The 27,699-nt window shown below is 40.4% G+C and overlaps 1 protein-coding gene across 1 annotated transcript in view; it reads right to left on the bottom strand.

Annotated features, from left to right (window-relative positions):
- Positions 1-308: 308 nt before the first annotated feature.
- The window catches only part of casz1 (castor zinc finger 1), an 86,106-nt gene continuing 58,715 nt past the window's right edge, over positions 309-27,699 (bottom strand). The window contains exons 5-20 of the mRNA XM_016495822.1: positions 26,823-26,888; positions 23,780-23,870; positions 20,727-20,891; positions 19,095-19,267; positions 18,152-19,014; positions 14,305-14,437; positions 13,796-13,859; positions 12,912-13,066; positions 11,830-11,952; positions 11,306-11,617; positions 10,969-11,167; positions 9,127-9,298; positions 5,811-5,959; positions 5,410-5,644; positions 4,084-4,410; positions 309-3,474 (exon numbers count right to left, since the gene is read on the bottom strand). Coding sequence (XP_016351308.1) covers positions 2,207-3,474; positions 4,084-4,410; positions 5,410-5,644; positions 5,811-5,959; positions 9,127-9,298; positions 10,969-11,167; positions 11,306-11,617; positions 11,830-11,952; positions 12,912-13,066; positions 13,796-13,859; positions 14,305-14,437; positions 18,152-19,014; positions 19,095-19,267; positions 20,727-20,891; positions 23,780-23,870; positions 26,823-26,888 — 4,495 coding nt within the window. The 3' untranslated portion in view covers positions 309-2,206. The remainder of the gene's footprint in view (positions 3,475-4,083; positions 4,411-5,409; positions 5,645-5,810; positions 5,960-9,126; positions 9,299-10,968; positions 11,168-11,305; positions 11,618-11,829; positions 11,953-12,911; positions 13,067-13,795; positions 13,860-14,304; positions 14,438-18,151; positions 19,015-19,094; positions 19,268-20,726; positions 20,892-23,779; positions 23,871-26,822; positions 26,889-27,699) is intronic.

Genomic DNA, 27,699 nt, shown 5'->3' with positions numbered 1-27,699 from the left:
ACTATACTGGTGTTAGTTCCGTTTTTTACTTTTTCTTTATTTCTTCTTTTTCATTTTCTTTTTAAAGGAAGCTTTTAAACAAAGAGCATTTTTGTTCATATATAGTTTTTACAGAAGAAAATACTATACAACCTTTTTTTCCCCTCCCAAAACAATATTGTCGAAGATAACCATCTACACATTTAGCTCCCTAAATTATGAGTTTGTTCAAAGCCGTGTTTAGGAAATAATTAATCATTTCCTCACCTCGCTTTTCCTTGTTTATATTCAATGGAGACCAAACAAACTAAAAACTTTTTTTTTTTTTAAATTCAGAGCGAACCACTGCAATAATTTCCTCTGTATAGAATTCATTTAAATTACAGTCATCATTAGTGTTACTCGTTAGGCAAGCCAGGTTCTAGCATGCCCGTTTCATATTGAAATCATCCAATCTCTGAAGCAAAGAAAAAAACTTTTTTTCTTTTCTTTTTTTTTTCTTAAATAAAACACAACAACAGTTCTTCGTCACACTGAAGACTATTTGTGCATCAAAGCAAAGTGAGCTAAACCACATTGTAAAGCAAATTCCCTGTTAAAAGATGTATGCCATAATTTCAAAAGGTAAAAATGAACCTAAAAAGTGCAAAAAACACCCTAGAATTTCCTCATTGCAAGGTCACATAAATATTAAATAACTTATTATTATTGGAGTGAAACCACAGCTGTTGTAAAGAGAAAACAAAAGCTTGAAACAATGTTTTCTGTCTGTACAATTCATAAAATCACACACTTTCCATCATGTGATGTCTGTCCTCCATTCAGCCCTCTAGAAAAAAAGTCTCTCTCCTTGTTTCCTCTTCTTTTAGAAACAGGTATTTGATGCTTCTGAAAAAAGAAGCTTGAAAAAAACCAGTCTCCATCCTCAGATTTTGTTGCCACTATTGTTTTTTTTTCCATGCTACAGAAACTGCGAAGGGAAAAGGAAAGAAGAATAACACCTACAAACATTTTTTCCCTACATTCAGAGACGCTTGTCTCCTGCTCTGTGTTTGATGGACACTTTAGGACATCTATTTGTAGATCAAAACAAAGACATAACTGTAATCTCCTCCCATTCATACTGGGCAGTAGCACCATCATCACATTACAAACTCTCCGAAACAAAGGGGGCGAATACTCTCGCCATTGAAACAGACCCATTTACAGTGAGACACCACCACATCATCTGCTCATGCCTGTGCAATTAGAGAATAATGCAAAAACAAACAAACAAAAAGCCATAGTAATGCAATCAATGTAAAAGATAACAAAACGTCTTAAATAGAGGCTTGAGTATCTGCTCTCATCTATACAAAAGTGCACTATGAATATGCAATGCCAAATGGGTCCTCATTGAGAAAAGGAGAAGGAAGAGAAATCAAGTGAGGGCTAGCGTTCACTGAGATCAATGCTTTATGGCCTGAAGCTATGCAGTCACTGGTCACTGTTTGTTTGTCCTGAAGATGCAGGCGAATGTACACATGGAATGGAGCCTATGACACCACTGACCATGACAGCAGGTTTAAGTGAGAACTGTGATAACTCTAAATAATAATAATATAATAATAATAATAAACAACTGATCAACAGAGAAGCATACGAGTCAAAGCACTGATGCAGGCCTCTGCACTTCAATAATATTATTAATAATAATAATAATGACACAAGGTGTTTCTGAATCAATTATCTGAGCAACATTCTTTATAAAAGATTTCCTGCAATGTATGCTTTTCGTCGCTTTCGGGTGGGTACGAGGGTCCTGCAATCCAGTGACTGCAATTAAAACATACATTAACATCCACACACATCTACTTTTAATAGATAGTCATCTATAGAGAGATTGTTTTTTCCTTTTTTTCCACACACAAAAAGTAACAAATTAAATCAAATAAATTAAAGTCAAACATGCACACACACAAAAGACTGATGTGTAGGAAAAGGTTTACATAGCCACCCATGTGTAAAAGAGGGCCTCGTCTGTCTATTTCTTGGTTCATTTTTTAATGCATAATTAAATTAATAATGTTGGTCATCGTGTAAACATCATAATAAATCATTTTGGGCCTTCACTTTTCTTGTAGTTGGTTGTTTTCTTGTCATCTGCTGCATCTCTAAGCATGATAAATGAGGCCACTCAAACTTGCGTTTGTTCAGGGAATTCATAGTTCTCCTTCTACAGCATAGATTAGGGCTCAGCCTCCGGCTCCTCTTTATCTAGTTGGGAAGTCTTGGTGTGGTTCATGGAAGCATCAAAACTCTCTCCATTGTCTTTGTCTACTTCTGGCTCTGGCATGGAATCTTCATATGAGTCTGTATTAATGTCCTCCTCTTCTTCTTCCTCTTCATCATCTTCTTCATCCTCCTCCTCCTCAGCAATCGGCTCTTCCTCGGGTGACAGGTCGTCTTCGAGATCGCCAGATGTGCCGGTATTGTCGTCCTGAGGGTTGCTCAGGCCCATTGAAGCAGCAGTGCCAGAACTGGTGGCCAGGGACAGTGGCTCCCGGTGCATCTTTTTGCTCAGGTCCATGGAGTCACTGAGGCCCAACCCAGCAGCATTTTTCAGGAAGAACAAGGAGCTGTTGGTGTCCGTCCCAAGGTTCAGAGAGCTGTCGAGGTTGACTGCTGAGCCCGGATGCTCGTACTCACTGGCGGCCCCTGCCGAAGGGAGGTATATGGCCATATTGTTGTGGGTCAGCCCCGGTGTGCCGGATGATGTTGGGGGCATATTCCTAGGCATTGGGGGTACGGCTAGGCCTGCACGGTGGTGGTGGTGGTGGTTGCCATCCTGGTTGGGGGAGACTGAAGGCAGCTCTCCCCTCTCCTGCTTCTCATGCTTGCGCTTATGGGAATCCATCTGTGACATGCCCACCACCGTGTGCTTGCACTTTGGGTAAGTGCAGTGGAAATGTGAACACTTGAGCTTGTACTTGCAGTCTGCCACCTCGCAGTCCACGCTGGAGCTGAACTGACAGAATCCGGCGGCGCTGATCACGTCCTGCTTGCCGTGGTGCTTGCGGTGCGCCGTCACCTTGGTGCTGTCTGTGCAGCGGAAGCCACAGCGCAGACAGTGGAAGTGGGTGCTGTTGCCGGAGAACTGGCAGTCAGAGAAGTTGCAGCACAATGAAGACTTGAAGCGCTTGAAGTCATTCAGGACCAGGTTGTCCACGCGGTCGTGGTGCTGGGCGTGCTTGTACATGTGGGTGCGGCCACAGAACTTGTAGCCGCAGTTCTCCCGTGTGCAGTGATAGTGGGTTACCTTCAGGGAGAACTGACAGGTCGTATCCTTGCAGTCCTCATAGAGGTCATAGCGGCGGAACCCTTCCAGCATCATGCCTTCATCTAGCATCTTGCGAGAGGAAGCAGTCTTGCGGCGCTTGCCGAAGGGTGACATGTCCTCGATGATCCAGAAACGTTTCTTGGCGCCAGTTGCCGTGGGAATAGAGATGGTGTTACCTGTTTGCAAAAAAGGCATATACGGGTTAGACTTCACTCTTTACAATGAGCAGCAAAGCAATTCTGCAAGCAGGAGTAGCCACATGCGGCCTATCAAAGCTACCCACAAAGGTTCCTCCTACAGCAATATAATATACAATGTGATTCCATGCCATATTCAAACAAAGACAGTCCCATTTGTATAATGTACTGGTGACATTTTAACGTGATTGCCACGTCTAGGTATTGGGAGAGTTCAAAGGTGCTTCCGTACATCTGGCTTTATATGGAGAGCAGGATTCCCTCCCATAAGCCTGAGGTCAGTGCAAATGATGTGCTCCCTGTCCTGGCCAGCAGGAATCACATGGCTCTATTAAAGCCTGGCATGATTAAACCAGCCCTTTACAGCAAGCTACTAATGGATGGCATTTTAGACAGTGGACCTAATGGCAGGTGTGCAATGTACTACACAAGAATAAAACCACCACCAGAGTGGCTTGTATGAACTGCACTGCATGTGTAAAATGCTAAATTTGAGTTGTAACCAGCTAATGTTTTGTAACTGCTAGCCCTAGTCCAAACTACTGTTACTCTAGAGATGCAGTGTTCGGGTGGAGAAAGGATAGGTACCTGCAGCGTCCTGCACTATAGGGACGTCATTTTTAACCGAAGACGAAGGAGGAATGATGGGGCTGAAAGCTGGAGTGTTGGTTGGCATGACAACACTCCTAGTGGCTCCAAGAGAGGCGCTGAACAGAGAGTATGACAGACAGGATGGGGAAAGGAGATATGGGAGCGAGGGGAGTGGTGGCCGGAGAAGAGCCGAGGAGAGAGATGGAGGCTGACTCTGGAGCGCAGACTGATGAGGAGGTGGTGGTGGAGGAGGAGGAGGTGCAGATTGAGAAGAAGGAGGAGAGTCAGCATAGGTAGTGGTGGCAGGGAAATGACAGCCTGGTCCTACAGAGACATGGTGCCAAGGAAGGATGGTAACAGAGACAGGAAGGTACAAGACAAAAGGGTGGGGAGGTAAAAAGGGAAAGAGATCAAGTAATGAAATAATGAAAACCAAATGGTAACAAAAGTCAGACAACTGCCAAAAGCAACAGTGATGAGAATGGAAGATAACATTTGAAATCAAACAGTGAAACTATAAAAATCAGTTCAGTGAAGGAAAGCTCAGATTCAAAGAGCAAAGGCCCAGATTTACAGTAAAGGTGCTGTAGCATTGTTAGCCAGTTTCCTAACTTACACCAGTGAATTAGACCCATCGCCCACCCCTTCAATCACACAAGCTCTCTCCAAAACCCCACTCTCCACAGATAATGACTGACAGGCCTTCAAATGATCTGATTGGCTAAAAAAGTGCAGGCTGCACCCAGATTATTTCTTGCTGTTTATAGTGACTAGGGTTGTCACAGAGTTCCCAGGACACCCATTATAGTGACATTTGTACATTTTATGTGTCATATTCCAAAACAAAAAATCACTTTAGGCACCTTTAAGCCCAGAGGAAAATGGTCAATAACTTCTGCTATCTCAGTGTGAGGCTGATTTAAATGACAGTAGAGATGAGAAAAGTCTGGGATGTCTCTCTTATGTCGTCGCTACGGGGATGGCATCAATCTGAGCTGTGTGTGGAGTACTATATAACAAATTTAGTGCTTTATAATTTAATAAATGTCATTACAGTGGAAAACAATTAGTAGCTTTATGAGTCGGCTACAAGGAATACAGTGAGAGTGGGTGCAGGCTTGTTAAATTTCTCTTCTTAGGGAGGGACAAAAGGCCAACACAAGGAATACAAGAAAATATGCTCTGATTGACAAATACATCTCTAAATATTTGCTCCATTGGCCAAATTGAGCCTGTATTTTCATTCAATCCCTCTCATATATTGCTAACCCTATGAGGCTGAAAATGTTGATTGTGATGATCTTGTTACTGAGGTTGACTCACCTGTTGGCGAACTATCGTTGCCCACGGGGGTGCTGGTGCAACTGCGGTCTTGGTTGGAGGACTCTGAGGAGAGACCCAGTGGGCTTCCTCCAACAGTGTAGTCCATGTAGTCATCATCTTCCTCCATCATGCTGGAAAAGTTGGGGGTCAGATTAGGGTGGCTGCCTACCCCACCGGATGAAGCTAGACTGGCCATGTGCTGCATCTCTTCAGGTCGGCTGGCATGAGAGACCCCCTAAAGTACAGCATACCAAACAATCCAATAAATGCCCGATGAATAAAATCATTTTCATTCAAGTGGCAGGCTTGAAAATACATATCATTTTAAAAGTAAAAAATAGCTATATATTATACGTGCTTATGGCACTGACCTTCAAAAGGTGCCATAAATTTCTTCGTACCTGGGAAGGAACTCTGTCGAAGTTTTTACCCAGCATCCTCCTCATGTGTTTGCGGGCATGGGAGGTCATCTGGTGCTTGAGCAGGAAGGAGAACTGACAGCCCTCACGGATACAATGGAAGTGGCTGTTAACTTGGTTGTATTTGCACCCTGCAAGAGACAAGCGACAAAATTAACTTGAGCAAAGACCGTCTTCATTGCGCCTGGGTTTCAGGGACAACATATATCATGGATTCTCAACAAGGTAATGAGGACATTGTGCTTCCGTCCCGTGCCTGCATAATGCGGAGAGACAGAGCAGATGAGTCCAGTGTCACACTGGGAAAGTCGAACCTTTTGAAGATTAGACCTGTGGTGCTCTTTTATTACAATGACATCTTTTATTCAATTTGGAATTTACATAAATACATTCTGCATTTGGAGAAGCAATAATGCACAACCCTGCAAACCAAAGTAAACACACAATTATTTCCATATTAAATTCATTTTTCACGACCTATCTGTTGCTGGTGTATTTCCACCCCCTCACGCCTGTCCCTTTGCCTTTTTTTTTTTTCTTTTTTTTTTTCTACACAAAGGGCCCTACAGATTTTAATTGCTACATGTTTTCAAATTTAAAGACTGCCTCCGTGTACTAATCAAATATTATAGGGTGCTCATAATAATTTTATTGTGAATAATGCGTGTTGAAATAATTGAAAGAGTAGCATTCAGGGCAGGTGCGGGCTTGTCCGTTACCATGGCACAAGCCGCCTGTTGTCAGATTGCTTTTGTACACAAGGGTGATATACTTTAAAAAGGCAGAGTTGAGTAAATATGAGCACATGCTGAAATATCAGGGCTCTTGTGCCACCAGATCCTGGTAACCTCATCGCCGGTGTTCTGTTTAATGTTGCTGCCATGGATACTACTTTCCCAGTCCAGCTGAACCATCAATTCTTTATGACTCTACGGCTTGCTTTTGTCATATGTCCCTGGTTTATGCCACTAACAATGCAACAGGAGAGACCTTATACTCGGTGGACATTTGTGATACTTTCCACTCTTCAATAAATGTTCTTTTTTTCTTGACTTAAAAGGATAGTTCACCCAAAAATTAACATTCTGTCATAATTTACATAACCTGTTTTTTTATTTTTTTTATTTAGCAGAATATGTAAGCTGCTATTTTTCATACAGTTAGTGACTTGAAGCTTGTATATGGCTTCAAAAGAATTGAAATATATAAAACACTTGGTCCTACAGACCATAAAGACATATACAGACCTCTTTTTATCATGTTTTTTTGTTCTTTTATGGCTCAACAGCACAATCCTCATTTCTTCGTGTTCCACAGAAGAAAGAAAATGAGATGGATTTGAATCAAAATGAGGGTGCACAATTTTTGGGTGAACTCTCCCTTTAAGGGGAGGGGAGTAGAAAGAAAATAAAATACAAACTTTTAATCTGCCTGCTTGTGATGATGATCGAGGCTTGAAAAAGAGCAACACAAACAGACTGAGCTCGACAGGCACAGTAATTAACAAACATATGTAATTGCTCATTCCTGACAGGTTAAATATACCCAAGAAAACAACCTCTGTTTGATTGCCTACTATAAATACTGAAGTATTAATGTATGACAAAAAGGCAGACACCATTTTTCTCGGCCTGTTTTCTGTAATAAAAATAAAACGTCCCTGGTTTTACAATGAGACAAGACCATCTTTAATTCCGCCAAACGTGTTTGTTCTGCAAAATGTAAACGGCTGCCAGCGTGCTGACTCTGTTGTCAATGTAAACTGTTCAATTGACAAAATATCAATGCACAGATACTAATGAGATAACAGCTTCTGAGAAACATACTCAAAATTCAGTGAATAAGTGCGAAGTGCAGCCGTTTCATGCTCTGTATGTAGCACTGTGAACAGTATGGCAATTATTCACTCAACTACCCTTACCAAAAAGTAGTAAACTTCAAGTTTATTTTAGTAAGTATACTTAAGTAAAGTTCAAGTATATTTGTAAGTATACTTTATGTAGTAAGTATACAAATATCAGTGTACTAGTAGTATACTTGTAAGTGTACTATTTCAATACTTCTTGGGACTAAATTGGCCCACTTTCTAGTATATAAAAGTATACTTTTAAGTATACTTTAAGTATAACAGAAGTAAACTTGAAGTACACAATTAGTTTACAACAATATTTTTAGCTTGTACTGCAACTACACTAAAAGTGAACTTATATGAATACTGATAGTTTTCTAATTAAATACTTGTAGTAGCATTTTTAGTACACTTTGAAGTATAGTCTCAGTAAAATTATTACCTCTTCATTGGTCGACATTTTATTCCATAATGTTACATAGTTTTGATACTGTTTTATGTCTGATGATCGTGTTAGAATACATGTGGAAGCATCTGTTGTTTCGGTTTCTTCTTCACTTGTGTTTTTTGGAAATTCTGTACAGAAGATGTGTACTAGCGACCCCCTACAGTATAACAATGAAAACACGGATTCTAGGAGCACAATTATAGCTAAAATATAAGTCAAGTATACTTAAATGTCATTTTAAGTATATTTCTGAGAAGTACACAAAGCCCATTTCTGAGAAGTACATAAAAAGTAGACTAAAAGTATACTTTCCTATTTTTTGTTTAAAAGAAGTATACTAATAGCAAACTTGAATAAACTTCTTTTTCGTAAGGGTAGAGGAACGGCACTTTTCCTGTAGCCAGAGCCAGTGGAAAAAGTCTTTTCATAGCAGGTGATGGCATCGATATGAAATTACATTTACATCATCTCTGATTTCACACCATCTCTGATCCTTCCAGCTGCATTACAAGCATTGAGCTTGCACTCACTGCTTGAGAATAACGTGGGAGCACAGCGAGTGTTTGGAAACACGAGTATCTAATGTGAACAGTGATTGAAACAATGAAGAGTGTGGGAGGCTGTGACGTGTAAGGTTTGTACAATTTCATGAGGCTGAATTCACTAAATTACTTCGCAAACCACACCAAATCAAGCGATTCAGATTTCCAAAGGGTTGACAAGGATTAAAGGAACAGTTCACCCCAAAAATTAAAATAGCATAATTTTCTTCCAAACCGTTTGAACACAAAAGAATGGAACACAGAAGTTTTTCAAGATTTTAACTGGCTTAGTACCTTTTTTTTTTTTTTTTTTTTTTGAAGAGCTGTCTAAGGATTCTTTCAAAACAGCATACAGATTTTGAATGACATGAGGGTGACTAAATTATGACCGAATATTTGGGTGAACCATCATTCTGTGATCTAAATGTTTCTTTTAATACATGAAAAGATGATTCTTACCTGGTCTGCAACATTCTTCTCTTTTGGTGAAGTATTTGAAGCCATTAGCGGCACGTCTTTCAGCTTTCTCGTGCTTTTTGACGTGCCAGGGCAGTTTGGTGGTGATGTTGGTGACAAAGAAACAGCCAGGTCTCAGACAATGATAATGACCCCTCATGCGAAACTCACAGTGCTGCAGAGAACAGCAAACAAAACTCAGACCGAGAACATCTTGCACAACAGTCTATTATGTCTTCATGTTTCAGTTTTCTACAGTTAATTCACAATCCAATTAATACATATTACATTAATTTACAATCATTACTAAACCAACCACCTTTTGAACAAAAATGGGGTCTGATCATTTGTCATTTAGTTACTCATTACTCAGGGTACCAAAGGGAAAAAGTAGGTTATGTGTGCTCATTAAATCCTTTTCCTCTTTCTTTCCCAGAGCATGTGACAGGACCAGCCTCACTGACCAGCGGAAATCTGAAGTTTAGCTTCACGTTGTAGCCATTGACCCCAATAACAACACACCAATTAGTTCATTTGGCGATTCATCTATTTCTAAAACAGCTCTTTTATCAATTCATTAGTCTGCGTATGTGTGCATGTGTGTGTCCTCCGCAATGTAACCTTTTTCTGCACCACCATCTGTTTCCAGAGAGGCAGTTCCCCCAGGAGCACATAAACAGAACCCTACTCTGGAGAGGAGGGGGGAGCTCCGAGAAGTCGGGGATGGGATGCATAAATGAATTCATTTAAACAGGTTTTGCTCCAAATGTAAGTTGCAGGAAGGGGAGGGCTTTTTTTCTATTAATGATGGAATTTTTGATGAAAAGCAAAACTTGTTTATTTTATACAGCTATGGGGTCTCCAAGGTGGTTTTCGTTTTTTTAGTTTGTTTGCTTGTTGTGGAGAAATAAATATGTACCTAGGCTTTTGTCTTCAGTGTTTTAAATGTAATTTATACATTTTCTGAAAAGAAAAGAGTTGGTCTTTGCAAAGGTCGTTGCCATGGTGCTAGGGTGTGTTGTTGGTAGTTGCCAGGGTGTTGCTATGTGGTATATACAGTAAGTGGTTTTAGTTTATTGCTATGCTCTGCTGGAGTGTTCTGGTTGGTTGCTATGTGGTTGTACCATCCTTCAAAATAAATGCAAGTGATTTCTAGTTTTACTATTTTAAATTATTTAGATCATGTTATAATTCAACATTTTAATCTTCTTTAAATAAGAAAATTGTACATTATTGGTAAAAAAACAATCATCATATATCATATGATGTTCACAAGTTTGAGGCCAGTAATTAAAAAAAAAACAAAAAAACTTTTATTCAGCAAGGATGCATTAAAAAGATCAAAAGTTACAGTAAAGACATTTATAACGTACACAAAATATTTCTATTTTAAATAAATGCTGTTCTTTCTGTTCATCAAAGAATCCTGAAATTGCATCCCGGTTTAATATTAAGCATCAATATTAAGCAGCACAGCTGTTTTCAACATTGATAACAATAATAAATCTTTCTTGAGCACCAAATTTGCATTTTACAATGATTTCTGAAGGATCATGTGACACTGAGTGAAGACTGGAGTAATGATGCTGAAAATTCCGCTTTTTCAGGAATAAATTACATTCTAATGTAGAAAACAGAAAACAGTTATTTTAAACTGTAAAAATATTTTACAATATTACTGTTTTTTTTTTAATCAAATAAATGCGCCCTTGGAAGATATCTTTCAAAAAGATTAAAATCTCTTGCCAACTTCAAACCTTTGACTGGAAGTGTACAGTATGTGCCACTAATAAAGACACAATAATGCATGTTTGATACAATATTAACCCTAAAAATCGAGCTCACCTGGTTAGGACAAAGACACTGCAGAGAATAGTAGGAGAACTGGTCTCGCACATTCACCAGGTGGTTGTTGGGGTTAATGTGGTCCAGGCAATGTGATTCAGCCTTCCCAGATGTCTTACACACATATTTGCAATTTCCAAACAGACAGTGGAAATGGAACTTATTCGAGTATTTGCAGTCTGTGGCCAGACAAGGATCACTGTGGGAGATAAGCATGACGAAACTTCTGTCAGATATTTAAAACTGCACAGAAGACATGGAAATACAGGCAGCTCAGACTATTCAAATGATACCACCACGGTATCATGAATTTACAAGAATGACAACGTCTACTCACTTCTCCTGAAACTGCAGGAAGCCAGGCTTGACCTGAGGCTTGGCGTTTTCCAGCGAGGTGGTGGCCAGAGGGGAAGTGGCTGGCATACTGGGCATGGAGGCGGGAAGTTGGGTGATCGATCTGGCCAGCTGCTTCCAGGCTTGGAGAGAAGAGCTGTAGCCCCCTGACACAGCCAGGCTGGGCACCTCCATGGGAGGCGTCTTGGCCATGGAAATGGGGGCAGCCATTTGATTAAGGGCGCTATCATTGGATTCCTTGCTCTCGTTGAAAGGGGGCTCTGATTTAACCTTCAGGTTGGCTCTGAAGTGGAAGCTAATGACAGAGAGGTGATTCGCCCTTTAGATGCGCTTTAATAGAGCTGCCAAACATAGTAGCAAATGAACATTACTAGATCATAATCATGTAAATTGTGTGTACGTGTGCGTATGTACACCTGTGTGTTGGTGTGAACTCTAACATTTAAAAACTTTGATTTATCTTCATTATGTTTGATTGTAATGCTCCACAACTGGAGCACTCCTCACTTGGCGTGTTTGATGGCTCCATCCACTGTGCTGAAAAGCGCCCCACAATCTTCCACCAGGCAATGAAAATGTATCTTGTGCAAGAAATCACACTGGCCTTCACAGAAATCGTCAGTGTCAAACCTGCACAAACATGTGAGAAAGAGGGAAACTTTAAAACGATGTAAAGGGTCGAATTGCTCGTAAATTCAGGTCAGTTACTCTCGTAGTCTCAGTTTAACTCATCAGGATCTAACTTTCAGTAAGGTGCTTTTTTTTTAGGTGAACTATGCCTGAGCCAAAAGCAGTAGGTCTCTGGCTAGGACATTTTGCAAGGGCTTTGTAACTAAATACTGTACATAACATCACATGCTCCGGATAAATCTTCTCTTTCCACATAACAACCTGGGAACAAACACTGTGGATGGCACTGACAAGCAAAAGGGTATATCATAAAGACGGATGGTGACAAAAACCAGACACCACCTTCAACAAAACACTGAGGATGTGGAGCCAAGGCATGGCTGTGTTCTCTGTAATGGAAGATCTATTTGGGCATACTGGTGATAGCGGCTGACATAAATAACATGTCAATGATTTAAGGTTTCAATGTATATGCAGTATAGGGATAGTGTATATTTTAGGTGTGCAACTGTTCACCATTGCTTTTTACATTTTCACTTCAGTCCTGCAGTCTGAGAATTTAATTTATTATTATTTTAAATTGCTTTATGTAAAAACATTCCATGTAGTCTATTAAATACTCTTAGTTCATACAAACTGGATGTATAGAAATTATTAAAATATAGAAAAATGCTGTTTACACCATCTGCAATTTAACGTCAACTACCCAGTGTAATTGAGGGTGTAATGGAGTTAGGTAAAATGGTAAAGATTGTAAAAAATAAAAGAAAAGAAAATACGCATAACATTTTTAATAAAAAAAATAAAAAGCAATAAGAACTTTAACTCCCAACTAGTATGAAAGAAAATTAAACAAGTCTCAGATCAATGCTTTAAAAAAAAGTAATGTACACGAGACTTTGAAAAGTAAAGCTACATCTGGAAACAACTCTACAGGGACACGAGATGATTTCAGGCACCTGCGCAGGTAGGTCCTCCACTGCTCAGTGTGTTTCTCTGGGTCTGACCTCTTCATTACCCTACTGAGATACTGAGCTGTGTCTGAGCCGTTTGCCGCCTGAGCTCCCTCCAGCTCTGACTTCAGATCCAAAGCACTGAAGAAACCAGGATTCATCTACACACACAAACACATGCTTAGGCAAGTTTCAGCACACAGTCTGCAAAAAGACTAGTTCTTCTCGAGGACAGACCAAACACACAAGAGTTTTTGCGCGCTTTATGTTTGAGGCTTCAAATGTGTTTCCGTTCAGTTTTGTATATGAAGCAGAGAGAGAGATAGGAAGAGAGAGAGAGCTGAGCTAAGCCGTCAGGAGAACTAGAGCGAGTTTTCTATTTAAATCATCACGGTAATGGTACATGCACACCATTTGTATTAGTCATAGAAGATGTATGATTAAAACAATGTCCATTTTAATCCCCACAAAAACACACAACATTTAAATATCTGTTCGGCACCATTTCGTCTTTTTAAAAAATGAGGGTGACAGTTGCTCTTTTTTCTCAGCGCTGACTTTTTAATCAAATAATTTACAAAGTCCATAAATAAAGATAGAGCAGATGGAGGAGAAAAAGAAGAAAGCTTGGGGGAAAAAAAAGCACGGAGAGTTCAAAACAGCTCATCAAAAAACAAACATCTCTATATATCTGCCGTGGCAACCGGCTCCTGCTTCATTATATTAATTTGCGAGCGGCGGGCTGAAATTACACTGTATGAAAAATGGCTGGAAAATTTAAATGATACAAACTCATCCTATTAGCGGTGAAACATTAAAAAAACAAACAGCCCCCTCTGCATCCTGCTAATTTGTCTTGGGATGAAAAGCATTTGATGGATGAATCTTACCTTATTCATAAGTGAGGATAAAAGAGATGTATTTCCCGGTGCAGGGTGTCCGTTTGATTCAGCGCTAGAACACGCAAAATGAACAGTGTTTAGGCAGGATTTGCATGAGATTATATGCATATATTATAATATATCTGAGATTGTGAATATACAATGAAGAGAAAAAGGGAAGGAGGCTGGAAATTAGGGTTTATGCAAACCCACTTTCATCTAAATGAATGTGCAAACATGTCATGCCTCATACTTGATGTGCATTATGAAAAGAGGGCATTATGGGAGAATTTTTGCATTCGTATGATGGATTTCCTCAAAGGAGGCCTCGGTGCTGGGAGAAGGAGGGAGTGTGTAAATCTAATCCTCCTTGATCACTCCACAGTCCCACCTTGTGAAGGGGGTTTTAACAAGAGCACTCACACTAATTAACACAATATGGCATTATTCGAGAGATAAATCACTGTGGGGCGGGGCAGGTCTGGGCGTGAGCCGAGAGGTGGTGGATGATGGGATACCTGTGGTCTTTCTTGCTCAGGTCCAGGCTGTGCTCCTGGACAGTCTCTTGGGAGGCCACGGAGGCACCGTCGGCTGGCTCCTGCTTCACCTCGACCAGATTAAACCGGCCTGCCTGAGCCGGCTGCCACATCCCTGAGGAGAGAGAAAGAGAAAAGCAAAGTTATTGTTGGTCAGCATTATTCCACCGTGATGAGGTCCAATCTGACTTCTGTCCCGCAGCGCTTGTCACAACTCATTTGCGGCCCTGCCTCTTAACTGGTCATTAAGAGGCATGCTAATGCTGAGGGAAAGTGGCAGATTTAGACTGCCCACCCCTCCCTTCCGTCGCTGCGTGTCCTTGTTGGCCCGGCGACGGACGCCACTGAGCATGCCGAAAAGGAACATCTGCTTGTCCGTCAGATTAGAGGTGACAGCCAATCAGATCGGTTCAAATAGCGTGACCTCTCGATCAGATTTTCAAAATAGGTATGCAGACGACGTGGAGAGGAGGAAGGAGGCAGGGGGGACGCTGACGGGAATGCGACCTGGCTTTTCCTCCAATCCCCAAATGATTGAAATATTAATTTGTCCTCAGGCACAGAGAAAGCCGGGCTTTTGGTAGCCACTAAGTGATATTTTATTAAAAAACGGCTAGGAGTTCAAGGCACAAAGATGGAGCATCGAGTGCATCAGCAGTGATTGCAAAGTCGGGGTGGATGTAGTTTAAGAAACCAGGCCCGCTGAGGAAAAGTGACAGCTAGCATCCACCCTGTCCTTGGCCTTCAGTTCCGAGGGCATTTAACCATGTGAAAAGAGAAGACAGCCAGTTCTCTGGGTCACAAAAACAAACACCCACGTACAAACGCAAGTTTATCAGATAGCATCATTCCAACCTTCCTGATGTGTTTTTTTACTCTATGTGGTTATGGAGGTGAAATAATGACTCATTGTGATGTGTCTGCTTTAGGCGCATCACATCCTAAAAAAGTCGGTAGCTCATTCCAGCCCTATTTTCAGTCTTCTGCTGAGTGTGTAACGTTCAGTTGACTAATTACTGCCTAAAACTAGCCTAGTTCGTATCCATCCAAATCTGCAGTTTTTATGTGTGAGGAGTACGTTGTACTGATATTAACCTCCCCGCCTGTCCGTAAATGACTCTGCCCTACATCGGCCTTCTACAAAGCTCTCACTTTCTTCTCTCTCTTTTTTTTCTGGATATAAACTGCCTGACGTTAACAAGGGACGTTTAAATAACGACCATGTGAGGAGAGAGTCATTAAACCTTCAGCTTTGCAGTTTCTATGACAAAAATCGGTGATGATCTAAGAGAGCGAGGAGGAAAAAACGCACATGCTCACGATGCTGTTTTTCTGGAAATTATCCAAGAATAATGTTGTACTGTGTAATTACCTCAACAAAGTTACTGAACTCATGAAAGATCATTTGTACTGGGTGTCTAATTAGCGAACCCCTCAGATTTCAAGATCCTCCGAAACACTCTGGGGGTGAGCATGGCTTTAAAAAAAAAAGAAAAAAAAAGAAAAGAGAATTCAACTAGGAAATAACGCCACCTGAACAAATTAGCAAGCTACTCTTTTTACACAGTAAGACTGAGATGTGTTTTCTTTGCAAACTGGCCCTTGACTAAAAAAAAAAGTTTGAAAAAACAAAGCTGTTTGAAAATAGCCGCAGTAAACATCGTTCTCTCTTTTCTAACGCTGAGCTCTCACCACATCCTCTTCAAATTTTACCCAAATGTCCTGTTCACACGTCTTTTCTGAGCAAACGTGTAAAATTAGCAATGCCACATTATGATCTGCACTCTCAATTCTGCCTAGTAGGGGATTTTCTTTCTCTACTTTTCTCGAAGTTACCAAAACTAAATGCAAGGTGCTTACAAATGAGAGAACATGCTCATTTTATTTGCTTTCTTGTAGGGTAGTAGGACTTTTATGAGAATATCTGATCCTGCAAAGAGACAAGGAGTTAAGGCTATGACAGCCTTATAGCAGCAAAAAATCCTTTAAGGATCTTCTACAAATAGGTAGAATTAATATACCATGTTTTTTTTTTTGTACTTGTAGTACCTTGCAGTACCATGTACAGTAAACATTATTCATGGTAATCATTCAGTACCGTGGCATATATTAAATTACAGTACCTCACAGTACATTTTTTTTGTTAGGAAACCCATTTACTTGCCTAAAACGCCTAAAGGGTGAAGAAATGACACACACCACATCAGTGTTTTCATACTGAAACAAGTAGTGCTTTTATATACACATCAACACATACACACATCCCCCTCTTTGGAGCGCTGAGTCATTTCTGCTTCAACAGTTTCTGATATTTCTTCCTCTATATCAGAGTGCATATAAAAAGCTGCTTTGTCCCTCCAATTTCTCAACTTAATATTATTCAGGCTCCATTTGGTTGGAACGAGTGCTCACTCAGATAAGAGGCCGGTGATGAGGAAGCATGTAGAACACAGACCCTGGGATCCTCCTGAGAATGCTATTAGAGGCAGCTTTACAGAGCCCACTCACTAGTTCAGCACTTATCTGCTAATGGATTGTGGGTATCATGACAATGATCGCTGCAATAACAAGACTAGAGCAGCAAACCAGCCCTTTAATATTTTGCCCTAATCCTGAAATCAGAGATTTGTGTAGCATCTGTGGATCGCATGAGCAGATGACCTGAAAGTGCCCTTTCACTGCCGGGTAGGTAGAAACAAAGAGAAACACATGGGCAGAGTGACCCAAAGAATTGATGTTCTCATGATTAAACGCAGTAAGGAAAACTGATCCATTGACAAAGTATCTTTTTTCCCCCCACTCTTGTTCTAGATATTAACTTTGGGAATATGTAGACCAGTGGTTCTTAACTGGTTTTGATTAAAGACTTTGCTGAAGATTTCTACATTACCAGAAGTAAATAAAAATGTCCTTAAATAAAATGTTGAAACTGATTAATATTAGGGATGCACAATATATTCATTACCATATCGGTTATCGGCCGATATCAGAGATTTTTTAAAAATCCATCAGTATTAGTCTCAAAATGAATATCCATTTTTCACAACATACATTATAATGTTGTAAAGCCTAAATTTACTTAGTAGAATTTAAAAATTATTTTAGTTTTAAGTGCTTTAATTTTAATTTATTTAGACAAAATAGCATAATTTTAATACTATCTATGCCATCTTTCAGCCATAATATGAAAATAAATATTGGCTTATCGGTACTGACCAGAAATTTCATTAATAATAATTTTTTAATTATTATTAAATTGAATGATTTTAAAATTAACATTAATGATTACATTGCAATTGTATCATATAAATATTACAATTACTTTATACAACCTATGTAGCATTTAATATGATTGATTTTAGTTTTTAGTCATTTATTTAAAAATAAAATACAATATTAATATCTGCCACTTATTGGTCATAATATCAGATATAATTGTAAAATCAGCCATATTATGAAAATAATTATCGGTTTATCGATATTGATCAGAATTTAAACAAATATTAATATTTTAATCATTATCAAATGTAATTATTTCAATGTTTAATACTAATGACTAATATTTAAATTAATAATGCAGTTAATAAAGGTTAAAATTACTGCGTGCAATATATATATATATATATATATATATATATACACATAGCAAAAAAACCTAGACTTGTCATTTGCGCTTACATATTGTTGCTGCTCTTTTGTTGGTTTTGATTGCTTCTATTGTCCTCATTTGTAAGTCGCTTTGGATAAAAGCATCTGCTAAATGACTAAAATGTAAATGTAAATGTAAACAATATGGATCTTACAAATCAATAATATGACATAAACAAACCTGCATCCGGGTTACTGGAGGACTTCAGGGCAGCGGCTGCCAGTCGGGCCATCATGGGCGATATCAGACCCTTGCTGGCCGACATCTTCTCCATAATGGATGATGCAGCAAAAGAAGTCGGAGTGGAAGCTACAGTAGCAGCGGCTGGGTCCCCAGTCGGGGTGGAGGTCTGGGGTAGAGAATCGCTGGGCATGGAGTGACCTCCGGAGGTAGCCGCAGAGATCAGACCGGCGGTAGAGGGCATGAGCGACATGGGCATTCTGGGAATGAGGGGGAAGAAGGGGTTGGAAGCACCTGCCAGCGCACTGCTGGAAAGTGCTAGGGCCATGGGCACGTTGCTGGGCAGAGCCTGGGACAGTAGGGTGGAAATACGGCTGGCTGGAGGCAGAGCGGTGGTGGGCTTGATGCTGTGGCTGGAGGACATGGTGGTGGTGGGAGTGGACAGCATGTGCTGTATGGTAGAGGACTGCTGGGTTGTTGGAGAAGCACTTAAGCTGGAGTTCTTGCTGCTAATGGCTGAGTAGTCCATGAGGTCATCATTGCTGGACTCTTCCTGCTCCTCTTTGGGCAACAGGAAGGAGGAATTGAGGCCCAGCACACCTGAGGAGCGAATGTGGCGGCGCTCGTGTTTGCGCTTATGTGAGGTCATCTGGCTGGTGGAGGTAAAGGTGAAGCCGCAGCCTTGGCGTATGCAATGGAAATGGTTGGTGGCCTTGCTGTAGACACAGCCTTCATACTTGCACTCCTCGTATTTGTAAAACTTCTTGAAGCCGTCCTTGGCATAAGCGTCGTCTTTGATGTGATAGCTCTTGTGCTTCTCTATGTCACACTTGTTCTTGAAGGTGAATGTACAGCCTGAGCGCCTGAGAGGTGGAAAGGTGAATGATTCAACTTTAAAATGCCAGTTAATGCAAATTAAGTTGAGTTTAAGTAGCCATTGTACCTGCAGTGGAAGTGGGTGGTCTTCTGCCCATAGAACTGGCACTCGACCGTCCCACAATCCTCAGTGGCGCGGAACCTCTGGAAGCCATCGTTGATCAGCTGTGCATTTTTCTTATGGAAGTTCTCATGAGTCATGACATCAGAGGTGCTTGTGTACACCTTGTTGCAGCCCACCTGACAAGACAGGAAATTAAAAAAGTGCTTTCATAAGACAAAGCGTGTGCACGGTTTGGAAGTAAACACCATGTGTGAGTTTCAGTTTGTTGCACTGGATGAAAAATGCTCAGTATGAAACAGTGGCTTGGTGCTTGAGCTCTTGCAGTCTGCAGGGACATGAAAACAACAACTCGAGATGTGACACAAGAATAGTTCAGTTTGGTGATGAACTCAATGTGGGGAGCAAAGAAACAGGTGACCTAAAAAAGAACAGGAAACATTTTCTCAAGATCTGAGCTTTGTTAAAAATGTACTCTTGAGACAACAACTCATAAAATATGAAAAGCGAACCCTTTACCCGAAAAAAACAGGTGTGCGTTTCATGAAAACAGCTTCAAAGAGATAAAAGACAGGACTACTTTTTTGAGATTTGCAATATGTGGCATGCAAAAGCAGCATGGTGAGGTGGTGTGTGGTTGAAACCTTCTTCCATTTAAGGTTTTAAGTCGATATTAGAGGTCTCTGCTTTAGTAGAGTCAGGGGGTTGTTCGGGGAGACTGTCACTTAGTTCGGTTTGAAAGGCTCTGTTACTCAACAGCAGCACTCAGGAGCTCTCTGGGCAGCAGAGGAACGTGAACTAATGTTTGAATTAAAACCAGCAATTGTATATCATCTCTGGCACTTTTCACCCATGCAAACAGGGCAACTTGGCCATATTCAGTCAAACGATGAAAAAAATGCCACTCTGTTTTTTTCTCCGTAAATCAGGAGAACGGGTGCCAACATCTGCCTGTTCTCACTGCTGTTAAAACAAGAGCTGAAATGTCTAATAACAATTACGCCGTTAGGGAGGCTTTAAAAAAAAAAAAGAGAAAGAGAATATATCTTAAGTCCCGGGCCACTGTTGCCTGCGGTGAAAAAGCACTTGGCTCGAAAGTGACACCTTGAAAGTAAGCAGATGTAAAGAATTAAACAGATCTGGTGGGAAATAATATTTAACTCACCACTTGGTACTAAAAGATGAAAAATGTTAAGTTCATATAAACAATTCACAGAATTTTATCCATGACAGTTAAGGAGTGAGGGAGAAAGGGGGTGATGAGAGAGAAGGGGCACACCCTTTTCATTTCAATTTTTATTTCATTTATTCTGACAACTTCTGTCTCATGAATTAAAAAAAAAAAACTGCTCTTAAATGGTCATATAGGCCTTAAGGAAAAAGTTAAAGAACTTCAGTGTCCTTAAAGATTGCATCATACAAAAGTCTGTGCTATTCGCCTGCCACTATTATTGTGCATGGAAAGCAGATTTTAATTTATTTGTCAAAGCTTTTATTTTATAATATTCATAAACATTTAATTTAATATTTTATCTCAAATCCTGTACAAGTAGGAGAAGTTTTATTTGCATGTGTCTGTATAAGGGTGAATCTGCTTTTTTTTTTTTTGGCAAACTAGGGGTTTTTGCTGTATTTTACCTGCATGCAGTGGTAGTGGGTACTCTTGCCGTTGAGATGGCAGCCATGGTAGTACACACTGCAGTCATCCAAAGGGCTGAAGCGCATGAATCCGTGCTGCAGGGAGTTGTCCCGCTTCTTATGCATGTTATAATGCCTTATCACATCCTGCTTACTGGTGAATCTCTGTGAACAACAGAAACACAGAGTTAGTAAGGTGGGGGAGGTGGTGTGTTGGTTCTGAAGGAATCCAGCAATGAGTTATTTTATTACTCATGCAACCGCTGCAGAGCATTGCAGCAAATTGCAGCCAGGTGGGTGAACGGTGCATAACACAAGCAGTCGTAGCAGCAGGTGGAAGGTGTATTCACTGTTCTCTACTCACACTGCAGGGTAGAGCACTTGAAAGTGAGTATTTTGAAGGGTGTATTTCATTTGGAGTTTGCCACATTATGACTCAGATATGATATTATTTTTATGTATTTTCCAGGCTAGACTGTTTATTACATTTATTTCACCATTTCTAATTAAGATGGATCACTTGACATGCGAGATCACAGTTGCGATATTCTCTGCTTCTGAAAAATCATGTTCCATGCAGATGGTTTTGGAACGTGCACGGGGAAAAGACAACAAACAAACAAACAAGGCAACCAAAAAATGTTTCTCTTTTAATTCCCGTCTGAGATATGATTCCATTTTTAATTAAAGTATTAAAGCACAGTTTTGTGCAGGGTTAGACAATAATAATGAAGAAATATGCTAAAATACCCCTCCTTGAAATTAAAATCTCCTACACCACGGAGCAGTCTGGGAGAAAAAAACAAAGCGACGTGGGGGAAAAAACTCACTCTTGAGAGATCAGGGCAACCAAATCTGCAGTAATTGGGCTTCAGCTAATATTACAGGAACTGAAACAAGAGTAGCTGAAATCAATGAGCCTCTTCCAACGTAAATCCATAATTTCTACATAAATGAGCAACAGGAGAAAAAAAATACGACAGAAACATCCACAAAACCTCATTGCCCATCGATGAAGCTTATCTTACAGGCAAATAAAAAATAAATAAAAGAAATATAAATACACAAAGATAAATACTTAAATCTTGGCTATATATAGTGTTACATTTCCAATCCTGTTTCAAAAGAAGAGAACTGTATTTCTATGATATATGAGCCGATGTCCAACAAACAGTGATGACAGGTATTTGGGATGTCGACAAACAAATAAAAAGAGATACCGATCTAGATCCGGCCACACTGAGCGGAACTGTGGAAAACAGCAGGAAATCGTATCAGTTGGGATTCTGTACTTAGCGGAGTGGCCACACAGTCGTGCGGGCATTTATTTTAGGATTCCCATCGCATTGCAGGATGGCCATGAAAGGAGAGGCAGGGCTGGTATAGAGTGGAGCAAAGGCTGGCAACCGCAGGATAATATTCCAGCACTGTGTCATGTAACATTTTAATGATTTATCAATTCCAAAAACAAGCTAATCTGAGCCTCACCTTTCTGCTAGGGTGCGCACAGCCTCCTGTCTGTCATTACTAAACTGCCAAGTGTCACTGACGCCTTTACATGCACAGAAATATTGCCATATTAATCAGAATTTGGTCATATTTTAATTGTGTATGTGACATGTAAATGCAGTAACCGGATTGCCACAACTATAGATTACGCCAAAGTTACGGGTTTATATAAATATGAAAAACATAATTTTTAAAATATTATTCATGCATTTGACAGACACTTATATAAAGCAATATTATCAGTTCATGAGCTCTTTGGGAATCGAACCCATCACCTTGGTGTTGCTAGTACCATGCTCTACTGTTTAAGCTACAGGAATGCTTACGCCTGTATTAATCAGAACTTTGGGTTATTAAAATCATATCTCCAATAGTCGATTTGCACAAACATTATGGCCTAAGTTTGTAATGGATTAAAAAAAGTGAAATTATAAGAACAAAGGCTTATCTAGAATATCGAGAAAATGATGTGCATGTACAAAGGTGTCAATGAATTCTTAAGCAACGCCAGTCCCAAAAATGGACCGCTTCAAAGGGACTTTTCAGCCGACTCGTCTTACAGTTTGAGGAATTGTTCTTGAATAACAAGAGGCAGCCTGCTGGGCTGAATAAGTCTCTTTTAGATGCAACAGCTGCCCCTGTTGTCTTCAGCAGGATTCCTGGATGTTTATAATGAAAAATGTAATCAGATGATTAAAAATGATGTAGGAGATTATGACTAGAGAGGACTTGATAAAGAAAAGACTGAGCGGCTCTCATTGCGGGAGGATTTTTGATGTCTTCGACAAATGCGCTCGTCTTTGACTGCTCTTTTCCACCATATGCACGTGAGCCGCTGCTGTCTGTGTTCTGATCTGCTTAATGCTGATTTTGCTGTGCTGAACATGACAACTCTGGGGACATGGATCAGATTAATAATGTGAAAGGGGATTACGAGTGGCCCAAGAGTATTAGCAGATGTCCTTAGGAAAAAAAAGGAGGCATCTTTTGAAAGTATTTACCATTAACCATGAAAAAAAGGAAGGCCATTGTCTGTCTGACTGAGTTTTGAGAAATAGCCCTCATCTATCTAAACCTGTTAAGCCAGTACGGTGCCAAGATAAAAGCCTTGTCCGTAAGGTTTTGTTTGGCTGTTTCCTTGTGTGTACCCTGGCACACTTCAATCATTTCTTCTAATAGTTATCTTTCTCTCCTGTCAGGAAGTGATGGGGAAAGAGTGAAGTTGAGCTTTAAACTGGTGTTGTGACACCTTTGGCATTATGCAGCTGTCCTTACAGAAGCTTGGCTGTTAAACAGTGAGGGATGAATGTTTAGGTGCGTTGAACCTAATCCTTATCCTTATCTTTTCTTTTTTTTTTTACTTCTAAATAAATTTAAATCTGCTTTGTGCAGTTACCAATCAATCAATAAAAAAAAAATCCAAAATGAGTTTTTTGTAACACTGGCTAATGGTGGGCAAACTAAGAAAGTTACTGGTGATTTTACTTGCATTTAGCACATGGTGAGCATTCGTTTTGAACCCTGCTTGTGGCTGTCGTTCTCACCTGATAGTTACATTCGGGGTCCATGCAGTGATAATGCTCCCTGTACTGGTAAGCACAGTGCACATGGCCACAGTGTTGGCTCCCAGAGAACCTACAATCAGACAGAAATATCATATTTGTGTCATTGTTAAGTGTTTTGGCTGAGCATTCTGAATGCAAACATTATTATCATATTGAGCACAAAGATAAACGCGATTTCAGAAACAGCAAGTGAGATAAAGCGATCAATTTCAAAGAGAAAAAAAAATCAGCATTTACTGAAACGGAGTAGCATTTCGGTATTTCTATTCCACATATGAAACCTTTAACAATGTGGGGGCTGATCTTGAAAGGGCAATTTAGCCTTTTATCTCCGCTTGATAGATGCCCTAACATTGACAGAGTCATCTTCACGGAGCTCAGAGTCATTACAAGGAACTATAAACACATAGAGAAAACAGGCCTACGCTTCCTCGACCATACGATTGCAATTCACTCTCCAGCCACAGCAATCTCCACCAAATTAGTTCCATTGCCTTCAAAGGCAGTAGGTAGATTCTTATTAAACTGTAACCCCTGACATAATTCACTCATTTGCTCGTGCTTTAAGCCCTGCCAAATCAGCGTTCGGCTCTCCAGGTTAACAGCCTATGCTTTAATCAGGGAAAGGTTAGGCCTAATAGAAAGGTTTGAGTGTGTCTCCGTGTGGCTTCCTCCTCTTCACTCTCGCCGACTGACTCACCCGGTCTTCCGCGGATTGGCGGTGCTTTAAAGAGGCACATTTCCTGAGTGTTTACAGGCTGATTATAACCCTGACGATGATGACTGTTAAAAACCTCCAATTACAGCTCAAAACACACAAATAAACATTCGCACCGCCGCTGCCAAGAGCACCATCTGCTGAAGTAGAGAAAAAGCTAAGTAATTTTTTTTCCCCTACTGCCTGGATTATCCCTAGACTGCTTTTACAAATCACTTTGCTGAGTTCATTAAGCTAATTGAATGGTGAATCCACTAGCTGCTAAACGTGGGTGGTGTTCTGAAGGACTGGGGAGGTGTCAAGCGCTTAAGGTGGTTTCACTTGCTTCTTAAAAGATCAGTTCACTCAAAAATTATTGTTTACTCACCTACATGTCCTTTGCAAACCCCTTTGATATTTTTCCTTTCATGGAACACAAAAAGAACATTTTTGAAGAATGCATTGGTGTTTTTTTCAATGCAATTACAGTCAATGAGTACTGGAGAGTTCAAGCTCCATAAAAGTATCATAACATTCAACAGCTCGCTGAAAGGAGAAATAATGACTGACACTGAAATTTTGGTCTGTTTCACATGCAACACAAATGTTTGGATTCAAAACTCCAAAAAAAAAGAAAAAAAATAAAGAAATTTAGTCATATGGACCTTTGTATGAATGTATTTATTATTATAAACTTAACAGCCTCAGTCCACATTCAAAGTAACTGCATGGGAAAAATGACCAGTGCAGTCTTTAACATGTGGGGGCATGTATTTTGGGGCCAATATTTTAATATTTGGGTGAACTATTCCTTTATAAAAGAGATTACAAGCACAGGCGGCACAGATGCACGTGTTAAACTCACCCACCATTAGCAGCCTCTCTGCGTCGCACTCAAACATTCCCGGTCCTGTGTACACAGAAGCCCCCTGGGATGGCAGCCCCCCCCGCCTCTGCGTCGCACTCAAACATTCCCGGTCTTGTGTACACAGAAGCCCCCTGGGATGGCAGCCCACCCCGGCTGTATCACTTTGCCTCTGGACAATTCCCACTTGCCGCGTCAGGGGGCTAATGGGCCACGCTGCTATTCAGCGGCAGATTAAATATTAATATCGCCACGATACAGAGATTGCCACACATCTCCCGTTACAATAGAGACACGCCGATCAAAGTTTGGCGCAATGGTGGGTACATAAAAGCATTTAGGAGGGAAAACAGTGACTAAACACTACCAGGGAAGCTCTTTAAACATCAAACCGTGGCAGTGCGAGGAGATAAAGAACTTTTTCCCCTTTTGTGGGGGGAAGGTGGGTGTAGACAAGTTTACAAAGCTGCTTTTTAGCACGACTGTTCTCTCATTAGCGTGGATGATTCACCCCACCCCCACCCCCCGATCCTTCAACAACCCCCCAATACACCAGGCTGCATTTGCCCTTTTTATGAGTCCTCATTTTTCTTTTTTCCCCTCCTCTCTTTCCTTTCTTTTTTTCCCAACACGGAAATTGAAACTGTATCTGGGCTTATCTACTGCCTCCCCGTGCATCAACTGCCGAGATGTTTAGACAAATTTTATGCATTATGCAGTGCAAATATCAAAACAGTTCTTGGCAGTGCCAGCAGAAGCCTCATTAAAAATTCCTTAATTAAATCTTCTTGCAAAATGTAATCAGTCCAAGGAGGGTTTTTGTGTGTGCACAAGGATGTGTGTGTGTCTGTTAGTGCCAGGGCTTTGATTTGTGGCCTTCATGTTACGGCTTGGGAGAGTAATCATTAACGCCAAAGGCACTTTGCCTTTTGAAACGCGCCTTTTTCTCTCTTTAAGGCTAGAATAAATAAACAAATGATAATCACCTTTCTACTGGCACGACAAAAGGAAACAGAAGCCGATATTGGAGTGCGCTGCATCTATCTCCGTGCTTTGTCTGTCATTTAGTTGATTCAGTATCTTCATTTGAAGTGCAGATATTAGAAAAGAAAGTCTCAACTATCTGTGCAGTCATGCCCGATGACACACAGGCACACGCAGGGCAGTCTAATGTGTGCGATGTTTTCACAAACAATTCATGCCGTTTGCTCAAGATTTTACGGAGTTCGGCTTCAGCGCTGGCAGAGAAACTGATACTGGGGGAAAAAAATTACTCACTTTCCAGCCTTTAATTCAATTAATTTTCCTTAGTCCATAAACCTGGAGTGCTTATGCATAATTTATCGTCCGCACAGAAAGTGTATTTTCGCAAATCTACGTCCTACTTTATTAAAGTGTAAAATATGTCCTCGATTACAGAATGTTATCGTGAAGTTTTGTGAGGGTGAGGATTTGCATACCTGGCGATATATTTCTGGTACATGTTGATGTCCTCTGAGACAGGTTTCTCGGGAGGAAGGCCATTCCTATCACAGCATAGAAAAAAAGAGAAAAGGATTAATGGCATGCATTCCATCAGTAATAAAAACAAACTGACGCAGTATTTACTTATGAGCCATTTCAAAGTTTGGGCTATCAATATACATTTTCTTCGATGGAGTAGCGATTTGGTTTGGGAATGAATCAGGAGGTATATATGCGTGCTTTGATGTATGGCCTCCCAACAATGAAGGCACAGAGGGGAAAAAAATGTTTTTGAATGCATAAATTATTTATGTGTGTTTTTGGAAAGAGCACAAATGCAAAGATGAGGGTGTGTGCAGAGTGTCAGAAAGCCATAAAATGGCTGCGTTCATTTTATTTTGATTGATTGGCCCTTGTATGAGGGATAACTATGGCTTTTAGGTTTGGCTTTTAATTGATTTACCAGTTACTTGAAAGTCTGGGTTTGGTGGCAGCATTTGGCTTAGCATCCCACATTCATTGAATAAGCACTTAAAGGGAGGAATTCATAATGTAACACATTATACTCCGCGTGAAACATTTTGTATACAAGGTGGCAGCAGTTCAGCAACTCAGGACTAAAATCGTGAACAGCTCCAGCAGGGGATGACATGGGGTTAATCTGCCTCTTTAGGGGTGGTTTTGACAACAAATCATTGTATGTGTATGTGCTTGCACATGGCCACATTGCTGAACGGCCCAGGGCTGCTGGAGAACAGCCTTTAGGTTCTTGCTAACCTGAACAATTGACAAGGTCAAAAAACTCAGAAAGAGTGCCAACCAAGGCCCTACAAAATTGTAATCTGACTTTAAGCCAACGGAGGTCTTTTGACA

Source organism: Sinocyclocheilus anshuiensis, unplaced genomic scaffold (assembly GCF_001515605.1).
Source record: "Sinocyclocheilus anshuiensis isolate Anshui unplaced genomic scaffold, SAMN03320099.WGS_v1.1 scaffold234, whole genome shotgun sequence".
Taxonomy (NCBI): Eukaryota; Metazoa; Chordata; class Actinopteri; order Cypriniformes; family Cyprinidae; genus Sinocyclocheilus; species Sinocyclocheilus anshuiensis.
Note: the sequence above shows the minus strand (reverse complement) of the source record. Positions and strands in the feature narration are given on the sequence as shown.